The sequence below is a fragment of the Camelina sativa genome, chromosome 14 (assembly GCF_000633955.1).
Source record: "Camelina sativa cultivar DH55 chromosome 14, Cs, whole genome shotgun sequence".
Lineage (NCBI taxonomy): Eukaryota > Viridiplantae > Streptophyta > Magnoliopsida > Brassicales > Brassicaceae > Camelina > Camelina sativa.
Genome location: NC_025698.1, coordinates 12,933,036 through 12,946,313, shown reverse-complemented (window position 1 = coordinate 12,946,313; position 13,278 = coordinate 12,933,036). Strand labels below are relative to the sequence as shown.

General features: G+C 36.1%; 2 protein-coding genes and 1 pseudogene across 3 annotated transcripts; 2 read left to right on the top strand and 1 right to left on the bottom strand.

The window, feature by feature from the left end:
- Nucleotides 1–2,239, top strand: part of LOC104743535 — a 13,612-nt pseudogene extending 11,373 nt beyond the window's left edge.
- LOC104741262 (ethylene-responsive transcription factor ERF116-like) lies at nucleotides 2,635–4,818 on the bottom strand. Of its 2 annotated transcripts, none has more exons than XM_010462070.1 (3): nucleotides 4,733–4,818; nucleotides 4,118–4,402; nucleotides 2,635–4,021 (listed from the first exon to the last, which is right to left on the bottom strand). In XM_010462070.1, exon 3 carries the CDS (start codon nucleotides 3,838–3,840, stop codon nucleotides 2,986–2,988), a length of 855 nt encoding a protein of 284 aa, XP_010460372.1. In that variant the 5' UTR covers nucleotides 3,841–4,021; nucleotides 4,118–4,402; nucleotides 4,733–4,818; the 3' UTR covers nucleotides 2,635–2,985. The 2 variants fall into 2 exon arrangements, with proteins under 2 accessions (XP_010460372.1, XP_010460373.1); XM_010462071.1 differs by having other exon boundaries at nucleotides 4,118–4,407; nucleotides 4,733–4,784.
- On the top strand, nucleotides 9,801–12,695 carry LOC104741261 (aluminum-activated malate transporter 4-like). Its single transcript, XM_010462068.2, has 6 exons — nucleotides 9,801–10,268; nucleotides 10,492–10,629; nucleotides 10,717–10,986; nucleotides 11,087–11,223; nucleotides 11,324–11,470; nucleotides 11,853–12,695. The coding sequence occupies exons 1-6, from the start codon at nucleotides 9,929–9,931 to the stop codon at nucleotides 12,519–12,521; spliced, it is 1,701 nt and encodes a 566-aa protein (XP_010460370.1). The 5' UTR covers nucleotides 9,801–9,928; the 3' UTR covers nucleotides 12,522–12,695.

Genomic DNA, 13,278 nt, shown 5'->3' with positions numbered 1-13,278 from the left:
AAAGGGAAAAAAATCGTTGATTAGAATATAAACTTTTCGAAGCAAAGCTGCTATTTCATTTCCACGGATTGATAACAACAACAGGTTTGCCGTCTACAACATGAGCGATTAAATGCCGATAATCCTGCATACGAAAATGATGAAAATCAGAAACTTTGATGATCTAACTAAAAAAAACTCAGACAGTATCAAATCCAAACAAAAATGAGTTTGTAATCAGCAAATGAACTAATTCATCAAAGTCAATTTAAACAGTACATTATAATGATGGTTAATATCAGTTCCACAGAAAATCAACATATGGCTTTATATATCAACATGCCTTTAATTATGATAATTAGTGGACTAAGCGACTAACTCAGAGGGTATGATATATGAATTCAACCCCATTCATCAGAGACTAACCAATATAGTTCTCCATCTGTCGGAATGAAAGTGACTCCATCTGCAGTTTTCCATATTATTTTTTCGATTACATTTCTATCAGAACATACAAGTCAAAGGATCACTGGTAAGTTTAATTCTTACTGATCCTCATGTTTGGAAAATAATTAAGAGAGACAGAAGAGGTAAGAGTTACATAAAAGAGAACACCAACCTAATTAAAGAAGAGTAACGATGGTAAGGGTGTCACATCTACCATCGTGTCACATCTTGTTGACTATAAGAGAATTTTACGAAAACAAAGACTGGATTTACAATGCCAAGTAAACGGATAAATATATTCTCCCCAAATAAACACCACACGTAAAAGTACATAACTTAAGCAATGCAACATCATATGTTTCGTTTTCACATCTAATCGAACATTCAAAAAATATCTAAATATAAAATCTACACATTGAGAATTGAGACACTAACGTTACAAAAATATGGCAGGCCTAATTACCATCGAATTCAGGGACAAACGATAGGCTTGAAAAAATTAAGAAACAAAAAGTTTACCAAACAAAGATTAATGATGACTGGGTTTAGAAAATATAAGAAACATCAAAAGGGTCGATTTTATTCTGTAATACATTTGTTAAAACACCAACGAATACGCATATCTCCACCGAGCAAACTGTTCAGTTATTCGAGGAGGAGAGAGTAAACTACTCCTTGCAGTGATTAACAACAATAAAAAAGTATGTAGATAAAAAGGGAACCATAACAACTACAATGGTTGAACGAATTCCAAATATATAGATCTGAAAAGAGGCAATTGAACAGGTTTTTTACATAGAAAAGCGTTGATTCGGAGGGCTAAACAAAGAGAAGCAACGATTTGGGGAAAGAAGAAAAGTGTCTTTTCATTTAATAAATTAATGACATCAGGTTAGAGATAAACCATTGGATGAGAAAATAAAAATAATTTTATCCGTTGGATTAAAAAGATGATATCAGCAGTCTTAAAAAATGAATTTGCTATTATATATAGATTTTAACCAAAAAACGATCATATTCCAAAATTTAAAATTGATTAATGAGTTTGATGGAGATTGTGATTGATTGATGGTGGTCGATAACAATTCCAGAAACCGTTTGAGAACTTATCAAAAGTGGTCATCATGTTTCGAGTAGTTGTCTGAAAAATGTTATGTAGAATTGGTATGGTTACGCAAATTAAAGACTTTAGAGGAGAAAGAAGCTTGGAAGATCGCATCTGAGAAGAAGCTAAACTAAGTTGTCGTGATCCCTACGTTTTGTATCGGTCCAATTCTTAGTCCAAAACCCACAAGCTTCCCTGGAATTTTGCCGTCCATTGTCAAAGGTTAGGGAATTAATCTAATCACTCTCATAATTACATTTCAAGTTCACAAATAGACTTTAGTTTTATGTCCGTTTGAGCTGATCTTGTGTTGAGTTGACTAGGGGCTCCTGGAAGCTACCCAAATTTCAGGGGAGGGTTTGTGCACATAGTCTAGACGATGTAGTTTCTGCACAAATCTTGGCAATGGAAGAGCTTAAAACATGAGGAAGAATCTTATGTTCGAGTTCAGTGGCTCACTCGTCAGATATCATTGAGATGCTAAGAATCAAATACCCATTATACCCATTTGAGACCATGTATGTAGTATATAATATCCTCTGCTCTAGATTTGAACTTTTTAAGATATGTGGTACTGAAGAAGGGAGAGATATGCCACATAGCTTGGACAAAACAAAGATACAAGAACTTGGCTTTACCTCTTCCAAGTCATTACGTGAGATGTTTGATGACTGTATTAAGTGTTTCCAAGACAAGGAACTACTCTGAAAACAAAAGAAATGATCAAGCTTTTATGAGAATCTTATGGACCTAATGATTCCACAATATGTCTGTTCCCATCAATCTTGGACACTGAAAATGAAATATCACTCATGTCTTGTGGAGTTTCTTTCTTTGGACTGATAGTGTCACGTGCTTGACAAACATGCACCTGTCCGTACAAGTAAAGGTACAAGAGAACGTGTCAGTCTCTCTACACTAGTACTCTCTACTTTAAAGGTGGTGGAGAATGTCACTTTTGAGAGTCGCCTCCATTTTATTTTTGGTCGCTCACAAGTCACAATCACTCCCAATCAGCAGCCTTCAAAAGTAAATGCGATCCAGCTGTTATGTACGAAGCAAGCATAGTAATTAAATTCAACTTATAACTTAGATTCCCACTCTGTAGAATCTCTCAGGGTCTAGAATTTATTTCCTGAAAATAGACAACATTACAAGAGAAAAAGGTAGGACAAGAAGAGACCAAAGATATACGAAGACTAACAAAGAACAACGCATACAAGGAAATAGAAAAAAACATAAAGATTGAAGAAAGTGAAACCAACATCCAAATCGTGAGCAAAACACTCCCTTAGGACTGCTCTAAAAGCAAATGAAAACTCCAAAGGAGATCAGACGGCAAGGATCATACTTTCTAGCTTCTTCATCATGGTTATGGGAAACAGAAAACAAAGCTAACAAGTTGTAAACTAGGCCGAGCTTTCGCAGTATGTTGTCTTGATAGAAATTGACTCTTATTCTTCGAAAGCAATGTTGAGAGGCGGCGCGAGTTGATCGGCATAGGCAAACTTCAAATCACCAAACTCGAGTTCCATATCAGTGAAATCACAGTCAGGTAGCTCACTTGGAACGCTGTTTTCAAACCCGCCGATGTTGATATCCTTATCGAGCAAAGAGTAATCATCCAGCAGATGGTCAGAGTCGGCAGTAAGGAAGCGCTCAAAGTCTAGTCCCGCATCATATGCACCAGAAACCATAATATCCTCTTCTACTGATAAGAAGCTCAGATCAGGGATTTGCAGATCCGAAAAGTCGAAATTGGCAAACACTTCCTTGGTTGAATCACCAGACGCAGCAACATCTTTGTTCAGAGACGTCTTTTCTTCAGACAAATCATCAACACTGACACAAGAAACAGAAGCAGAAGCAGGAGAACGCAAGCACTGGCTAGTCACTGATACAACCGATGAAGAAACAGAAGAACGAGAAGAGGCAAATGCATCATACTCAACCTTTTTGTCAACATAAGCCTTCTCAGCATCTTCAGGAGTTCCAAAAGTACCCAACCATTGCTTAGTTCTAGTGATTGGGTTCATAATCTCAGCAGCAAATCTGCCTGATGGCCTCGGCCTAACTCCCACAGGATACTTAGCTTGCCTAGGAGGTATCTTTCTAGACGTTTTGACACCATCCTGAGAAATCTCAGAGTCTTCAGATAGGAAAGTAATCTCATGGACAATACGCTTTACCTTTCGAGGTTTAGGTATACCAAGCCATTCATCGCCAGAGGAATCATCAGTAGCATCAGGATCACTGACAATAACACTGACTTTTCTCAACAATCTCTTAGGTTTCACAGAGGACTTCATATCTGATCCACAAATTCAACAAAAACACCTAAGATAACAGCAAAACCCCACACTCAAAATCTCTGATCAAAACTGCTGAAACAGATAAGACACTTTCAAGCTTCTGTTTCAGCGAACTATGAAGAAGGGTATTTTTTGCTTTTCGTGAAAACCCCCAAAAACTTCAACGCCAGAACAAGTCCTGCGCAAAATCCACAACCAAGACTTAACCTTTTAGACTCTTACCTGTAAGAGATAGCAACACACAGAAGATAAAAGAAGAAAGAAAAGGGCATACCTTTTGAGTCTTAAGCCCATGGAAATGGAAGGAACCTCAAGAATAAGCCTCTGTTTCGAGCAGAAGCGAAGAGCGTTGAGAACAGCGGTCAGAGTCAGACCAAAGAACAAGACAGAAGAGGAAGGAGACGATTGAATCGTAAAGGAGACTAGAAACAGAGACGAAATCACAGCCGATTCAGACAAAGCAGACATAAAGCCGCGTCGCGTTTACAAACGCCTTTTGGTATTCCGATTTCTACTAGCTCAGAGACCCCAAAAAATAAATCACGCCTTTTAATTGTTCCTGTTCTTCAAAAGAAACACAACCCAAAAGAGATAAGTGCCAAATACTAAAACCCAGAGAAAGAAACAAACACACCTACAACCTAAAACCCCTATAGGAGAGAAATCAAAAGCGGTGATTTTTATTTTTATTTTCCAACGGATATAATATAAAACGAAAGATCCGTGATTTAATTCCCAGAAGAAAGAAAGTGTAAAAAAAAAACTCCGGAATCAAATAAAAAAGAATATCTTTAAAACGAAAAAAGCATAAATTTACAGTCACAGTGACCAAATCTAAGAGACGAGAGAGTTTGTGGATTAACAAACAAAAAAAAAATCTTTCACCTACCTTGTGGGAGGTTTTTCTGAAATTCTATCTGTTTCTCTCTCTCTTAGGATAATAAAGCTCTTTATATTCGGTTAACTAATAATAAGTCACTCGTCACTACCTTAATTTTCTCTTGCTTATTAATATTTTTTCTCAAAATATAATATCTACTAAATTATTTATATAAAGTATATAAATATTATTAGCTATTATTAGCCACTGAAAAAACAAATTATGTAGTGGTTGTAATAACATTAAAATATTTTACATATCAACGATTTTATTTTGAATATTTTAGGTAGGGGTGGACATTTTAACCGAACCAAACCGATCCAACTGAACCCAAACCGACCCAAACCAAACCCAAATATACATTCAAATCATTTGGTTCTATTTTTCCTTAATCTGAACGGTTTGGTTCGGTTCGGTTTTAAACCGAACCGAACCGATAAGCCAATGTACTTTTTTAATTAATATTACCATAATTTGTAAATATGTAATATTCTCACTAACCCACAATTGCTTCCTCTCGCACATGTTTGATTTTGTTATTTTCTATAATTTTTCTAACTAATTAATTAATGTAGAATTAGGTTTAATGGTCTCTAACCCTATGTTAAAGTATAAAACTCTACAGACGTCAAACTTCCTCTGTTCTCTGCCCTCTTCCTCTGTTCTCTGCCCTCATAATCAACGTCATCGTCTCTACTCTCTACGGCCACAGTAAGAATTTTAACATAATTAAATTCTAAATCTAGCAATACAATTACGTCTATCTCAATATTAATTAAATGTTTTGTTTGTAGATGTCCAAAAGAAACACGACTAACAACAAAAGAAAAGAACCTGAGTCTCCAACGTTGTCGCCAAAGCCAAAAAGAAAACTACCTTCAAGATCACCGACATGTAAAGTTTTTACGAGGCTGGAAGATGACGAGAACCACTGCTCCTGCAATTTTTGTGGTAAAGTTTATTCGTGTAATCCTGCTACAAGTGGAACCAGCAATATGATGACACACATGAAAAAGTGCAAAGCTTATTTGGATCATCTTGAATCTGATTCTCAGAATGTCATAGTCTCTAGTGGTGGACGTACTAGTGATCGTGGTGGTAATGGTGTTGGTATGATAAAGCCCTTTGATCAAAACGTGTGTAGGCAAGCAACGGTGAAAATGATTATCATGGATGAGTTGCCGTTTTCTTTTGTGGAGAATGATGGGTTTAAACTTTTTTGTGAGATGGCTGTCCCTTGGTTTACTATTCCATCACGAAGAACAATTACTAGGGATGTTGTTGGTCTGTACAAAGCTGAGAAATTTGCATTGAAGACTCTTTTAAGTCGAAATAGGCAAGCCATGTCGTTTACCACCGACATATGGACTTCTATCACGACTTTGAGTTATATGGTCATTACAGCTCATTTCATTGATATGGATTGGCAACTACATAGAAGAATTATTAGTTTTAGTCCTATTTCTGATCATAAAGGAGAGACCATTGCCAATCAGTTTTTAAGATCTTTGGATGATTGGGGTATTGAGAAAGTATTTGCTATCACATTGGATAACGCAAGCGGCAATGATAAAGCTATTAGTGTTTTGAAAGAGAGATTGGGTAATAGAAACAATGATGCTTTGATGATGAATGGTGATTTTATGCACGTACGTTGTTGTGCACACATTCTTAACTTGATTGCCAATGAAGGTCTTGATGAGATAAGTAAAAGCATCATAAGTGTTCGTAATGCCGTAAAATATGTGAGGTCTTCAAGTTCAAGATTGGAATCATTTAAGCGTTGGGTGGAGATTGAGAAGATAACAAGAGGAAGTGTGGTACTGGATTGTGTTACTAGGTGGAACTCCACCTACTTGATGTTGAAAAGTGCACTTAAGTATAAAGTTGCATTTGATAGGATGGCTGATATGGATAAACCTTATGATGCGTGGTTCAAAGAGCTTGATTCTAATGGAAAGAAGAGGAAAGGACCTCCAATGGCGATTGATTGGGACAAAGCTCGTCATATGGTAAAGTTCTTGAAAGCTTTCTATGATTCGACTTTAGCATTCTCTTCTTCTATAAAGGTGACATCAAATGGTTGTTTTAATGAGATATGCAAAATTCAGTCAAGTGTGCAAAGTATGGCTTTTAGCCAAGATTCTGATTTGAGTGAGATGGCTTCTGCAATGACGACCAAGTTTGACAAATATTGGGAAGGTACAGGAAAAATCAATAAGATATTGATAGTTGCTAGTGTACTTGATCCTCGTCGCAAAATGGTATTTACAATGTTCAGCTTTGAACACATCTATGGAAAAGGTAATCCAAAATGCCTGGAAATGAAGAAATTGGTGACTGATGTTTTGGAGAAACTATTTAAAATATATAGTGCTCGATATGCCAATTCAAGACTACAATCTTCTGCTACCGGTGATGGTGAGAATGTAACCCAAGTACACCAAGACTTTGAGGATATGGAGGTCGACAACATTGATGATCCTTTTCTAAAATTCACGGTTGCTAAGAAAACTTCTTTAGAAGAGGTAAATGAGCTAGAAAAATATCTAAAAGAAGAACTGCATGTATCTACTGAAAATAGTTTGAGGCTTCCGTTTGATCTTCTAGGCTGGTGGAAGACAAATAGCTCAAAATACCCAATTATGTCTTTAATGGCTAGAGAGGTTATTGCAATACCAGTATCTTCAGTTGCATCGGAGTCCGCTTTTAGCACTAGTGGTCGTATTCTAGATCAATACAGAAGTTGTTTGACTCCTGATATGGTTGAAGTGTTGGTTTTGACTCAAGATTGGTTACGTGCTGCACTTCGTTCAGAAACAATGAAGTCTCTTGATAATTTAGAGGAAGAGAACAAGTTTATGGATTCACTTGAAGAAGGTAATTTACTTTATCTTTATATATATATACGAGAACCATTTACTCTCTCGTCATGTCTATTGCCTAATTTTTTTTTTTTTTGGTAGAGTTTAATCTTCCATCTCAAACTGAGAATGCACACGTCTAAGTAAACGATCAGCGGAAGAAGATGATGGGTCATGGAAAATTGTTATGCTACGTTGTTGTTGCTGGTTTTCTTTATTTTTATTTTCTCCTAAGTCCTAAACTTCCAGTTGTTAGGCATTTGATTTTAATTTGGTTGGTTTTCTTTAGGTTTTTCTCTTCGTGGTTTATTTGATTTTGAATTATTCAACTTATATAACTTATTGGTTATTTTATTTTTAGGATATCAAAGGACAGTTAATTTATTTGTTAGTGTTACATTATTTAATTTTTTTGAACCAATCTAAAACCGAACCAAACCGAATCGAACCGAACATAAACCGATCCAAACACAAACCAAACCAAAGTAACTTTGGTTGAGTTTGGTTAAAGTTTTATGAAAACCGAATAAACCGAACCGAACCGAACCCAAAATTAAACCGAAATGCTCACCCCTAATTTTAGGCATACAATCCATTATGCTAAAGCTTAGAAGCAGATTCTAAACTATCAAACAAACCAGGTTGTGTGCGTCTTTAAACAATTTTTGATTAAAACAAATCCACAACTCTGAACCTCCAGAATTTCAAATCTTAGTGGTGTAAACGAACCAAGTCTGCACCATTTTCCAATCTCCTTGTTAAAATATTTTTGTAAAATTATTATCATAGTTGACTTTGAATCTAATTACTTATGCATGCCTTCGTGAGATAAATAATTTACAAATTTATGTGAGCGCTATATTCCATTTTTTTACTAGTTTGGTAATTGAAAGTTGAAACCTTTCATAATAACACTTATATGATTTGTTTGATCCTTCAATAATGCTCTTTTCTTAATTTTGAAAGATCGAATTTTGCTTATGATCTTATGCATAGTTGTGAAAATGTCTCATGATATTATGCTTACCTTTGTAACCAAAAATTTACAACAACACACAAGATATAGTAAATAATTTTGAAGTATTTTTCATGTGTATAAAATGCATTTTTGGTAATATACTTACATTATCTATTTTCCTAATGAGCAAAATGAATGAACCATTAAACTAATTTTTTTAATCTTTTTGCAAGAAATTTATTATTCTACAAATATTTAATTACATAAATTAGTTTTCTTGTTTAAAATATGAATATATAATATAAATCTGTCAAAAAGTCCATCTAGTAATTTATCATTGTAGAGCATTCACGTTTTAGTTGGTCTTTTTTTTAAGGTTTAGTATATTTGTGGCTTACAGAGATTTTTGTATAAAAAACAAAAACAAAAGCAAAATGCAAAGCCAAGTTAACATCTATCCGGAAGAAACTATTATTTAAAAAAAATTACGGATATTGATTTTTCCTTCCACTCACAAGGTTTTTTGCCTTCTGAAATGGTAAATTTGATTTTTTAAAAAATGTGGTAGACGTACCCAAAATATACAAATTATTACTTTTATAATTTATCATTTTTGTTTTGTTTTGTTTTGTTTTGTGTGGTTTGTTGAACATACCACATTACCACATAGTACGAATTGTCTATATTTGGAGACGTATATGATAAGGGACATGCATGTTCATATTCATATTCATGGCGCATGACCAAACCATACTTAATATCATGCATCTATCATGGCCCACTAAGTATCAAATGGCCTCATGTGTATATATCTATCCATTTCGAGGTTGTGAGATTAACTCTTCTCCTTAAAGGAAGATCAAATACTATCGGCTAAATTGTCCTCATAGGACTGGATCATTCATAGATTCATAGGATTGTAACAAAAAAATATCAATAAGATTCTCATTTGTGGAATAATTTATAGATTTTTTCTTTTGGAAAAAGAGGCATCCTTACCAAAACGCCTCCGAATCTTTTATAACTTGGCTCCATTACAATATATACATATAGAACAAGAAACATCTTTTTATAAGCTAAACCATGTTTGTTTTTGGTTTTGTCTATAATCATCATAATAAACAAAACCAAAATCTACCGAATTATATATTTTAATCTTATTACATATGTTGTCTTATAGCTTGGGAATCTTTTTTTAACATGCATGATACATCACTTTTTCCAAAGGACCCATTTATTTATTCTTCAAACTTAATAAAAACCCGATAAAATTTTCTTGAAGTGGGATCCATGTGATTTACGAGCCATCTCCTTCACAGTTTACGAATCTTGTTTCTTGTCTGAATTGTGTTGTGTTGTGTTTGAGTGATCTGAGAGAAGATAATGGCTGACCAGACCAGAGAAGGCCTTCTCTCTCGAAAAGGTTGCTCAGATTTCGGATTCAATGACTCCAGCATCATCGATGACCGTCGTTCCAAGTTCCGTTGTTTCCGATTTTGCTCCGACGGGATCGTCGCTTCCTGGATGGCTTTATACGACATCGCCGCTAAATTGTACGAGATGGGTCGTTCCGACCGTCGGAAAGTTTACTTCGCTGTTAAGATGGGTATGGCTCTCGCACTCTGCTCTTTCGTCATCTACCTCAAAGAGCCATTACGTGACGCTAGCAAATACGCTGTTTGGGCCATCCTTACTGTTGTCGTCGTCTTCGAGTACAGCATAGGTACGTACCTCTGTGGCTGCTGAATTCTTTATAGATTCGGATTCGATTGAATCAAAAATCTTCCGGATTTTATTAGTTAAAAATCAAAACTTTATTCAAAATCTTATCTGATCTTGTCTTATGATTACTGTTCCATTCACATCAAACTCTGTTCCTTTGTTCGATCTAACTCCACTTGTGATCAGATATCTCTGATCTGATTTGGCTCCAATTCTGTCATCAGGAGCAACATTGGTGAAAGGGTTCAATAGAGCTGTAGGAACACTCTCTGCTGGAGGACTTGCTCTTGGCATAGCTAGACTCTCTGTCGCAGCTGGAGAATTCGAAGAACTCATCATCATTATCAGTATCTTCCTTGCAGGTTGCACCAGTGTTCTCTCAGTCCCATATTATATTATGAAGGAAGCTTCCTTTTTATTTATGACTCCTTGTGAATCTGGTTTATTAGGTTTTTCTGCAAGTTTTTTGAAACTCTATCCGGCGATGAAGTCGTACGAATACTCATTCAGGGTGTTTTTGTTGACATACTGCATCGTTCTTGTGTCTGGGAACAACAGCAGAGACTTTTTCAGCACTGCTTATTACAGGTTTTTGCTGATCCTGCTTGGTGCTGGTATCTGTTTGGGTGTCAACATATTTATACTTCCGATTTGGGCTGGTGAAGACCTCCATAAACTAGTGGTTAAGAATTTCAAAAGTGTAGCCAATTCCCTCGAAGGTAAAGATTGATACATAAGATTTGGGCTGTTTCTCTTGTTTTTTTTTTTTTTTTTTGGGATTAGCCTGATTTTGTTTTGTACTTTTTAATAAAATTTCAGGATGTGTTAATGGGTACTTGCAATGTGTTGAATACGAGAGGGTGCCTTCAAAGATTCTCACATACCAAGCTTCTGATGATCCATTATACAGTGGATACAGGTCTGTAGTCCAATCTACAAGCCAAGAAGATTCTCTGGTGTGTTTTCTGTAAGGCATTTTTTGTTTAGCAGCATTAGTATAACTTTAAAAAAGAATTTGGATGATAAGAAACAAGTACCTCCTCTTTTGTTTCGCAGCTTGATTTTGCAGTATGGGAGCCTCCACATGGACCTTACAAGACTTTCCACCATCCGTGGGCAAACTATGTCAAACTTAGTGGTGCGGTAAGGCACTGTGCTTTCATGGTTATGGCAATGCATGGCTGCATCCTTTCGGAAATTCAGGTAACTTACCATATTCGTGTCATTCAACTCTTATCTATGGTGTGATGCTGAGTTCTTGATGCTGAGTTCTTGATGTTTCTGGATGCTGAGTTCATTCAAACTCTTATCTATAGTCTATAATGATTATTAGAGACTATACCCAACTACATCAGATGCTACTCTTCTTGGTTAAAACTAGACTGTTACTCTGAGAAAGAAGTCTGTTATTTGTCATTCAGTTGTTGAGAAAGTGCTTGAAACCAAGAAAGTATCTGAAAGAGCCATATTGCTGTAGAGTGTGATCTCCTATTTTAGAATCTGTTGTTACTAGTTAACCGATGTCATGTCAATAGGCTTTATGTTCGTTCAGTGCTTATGAGATCAATTGGTGTGTGATTTGCAGGCAGCTCCAGAGAAAAGACAAGCTTTCCGACACGAACTTCAGAGAGTTGGAAACGAAGGGGCCAAAGTCTTAAGGTTGTTTGGTGAAAAAGTGGAGAAAATGGAGAAGCTAAGCCCAGGAAACGTTCTGAAAGAAGTGCAACGAGCAGCAGAGGAGCTACAGATGAAAATAGACAGCAACTCCTTCCTACTTGTCAACTCAGAAAGCTGGGCTGCTATCAAAGAGAAAGCCGAAGCTGAGCAAGCGCAACAAAACTACCATGAAGCCAAAGACGACGAGAGCAAAGTGATCCAATCCCTCAGCCAGATTTGGGACAACAACAACCATCACTATCAGAATCCACAGGCCGGTAATGATTCTCAGCTATGGGTTTCAACAGAGAGTATGATGCTTAGGAACCGAGAAAACTGGCCAAGCGTCTCATTCATAGGCGGTTCTATGATCAACGAGATAGAATCCAAAGTATACGAAAGCGCAAGTTCTTTGTCACTAGCCACATTCGCCTCTCTTCTGATCGAGTTTGTTGCAAGGCTCCAGAACGTTGTTAACGCGTTTGAGGAGCTAAGCACTAAAGCAGATTTCAAAGAACAAGTTAGCGAGACACAGAACAAGATAGATAAAGCTGGTCTGTGGACCAGACTCGGCAACTGCTTCAGCTCCAAGGATTAGCAGAAGCATTGGTGTGGGTGAATAGTTTAATTTGTATAGACAATGAAATATAATATTTTGCTTTTGTTTGTCCTGAAATAAGTTCCTATTTCCTTCTCACACATAACTGAAAGTTTTGTTCTCAGATTTTGTTTGTTTTGTTGAAATACAGATTTCAGATTTGATTTGTTTGAACCGAGACCGAACCAAATCAATCAATTTCGAAAGTCAAAACCGAAACCGGAAAAGAATGTGTGTGTGAATACAAAGACAAACTACTTTCAAACTTATCCCCACCGACTTCAGTGCTAGGACTGATGAGATGTAAAATCTCCACGTCTAGCTAATAAGATTATTTTAAATACTGGTCGACACAGTCATTTGGTGTTTGGATAGTTAAGTAGATTGGTTTTTGTGCAGTTTTGAGTGGGTTTTAAAATGTTGTTGTGGTATTGAGAGCCTATTGCTAAACCCGCAGGTGCTGCCTGAATTTTAAGGAGGTTATGAGATTAAGAGCCTATTGCATTTATAGATGATGGGGGAATGAACAAATTAGACGCAGCAGGAATGGTAAGGCACGAAATGCAAAATGGAGTAAGAAAAATAAGACCAATATATCATAGGAGTGTGTTTATTTTTTTTTACTTTTTGGGTCAATAAGTATATCATAGGAGGAGTGTTATGTAACAATTTGAGTGCTTTCCTCATCTTGATTATTATTATTATTTTTTTCTTTTTAATGCTTTGCAGTAGCATGAAAATTAAGCTAACATGTCGG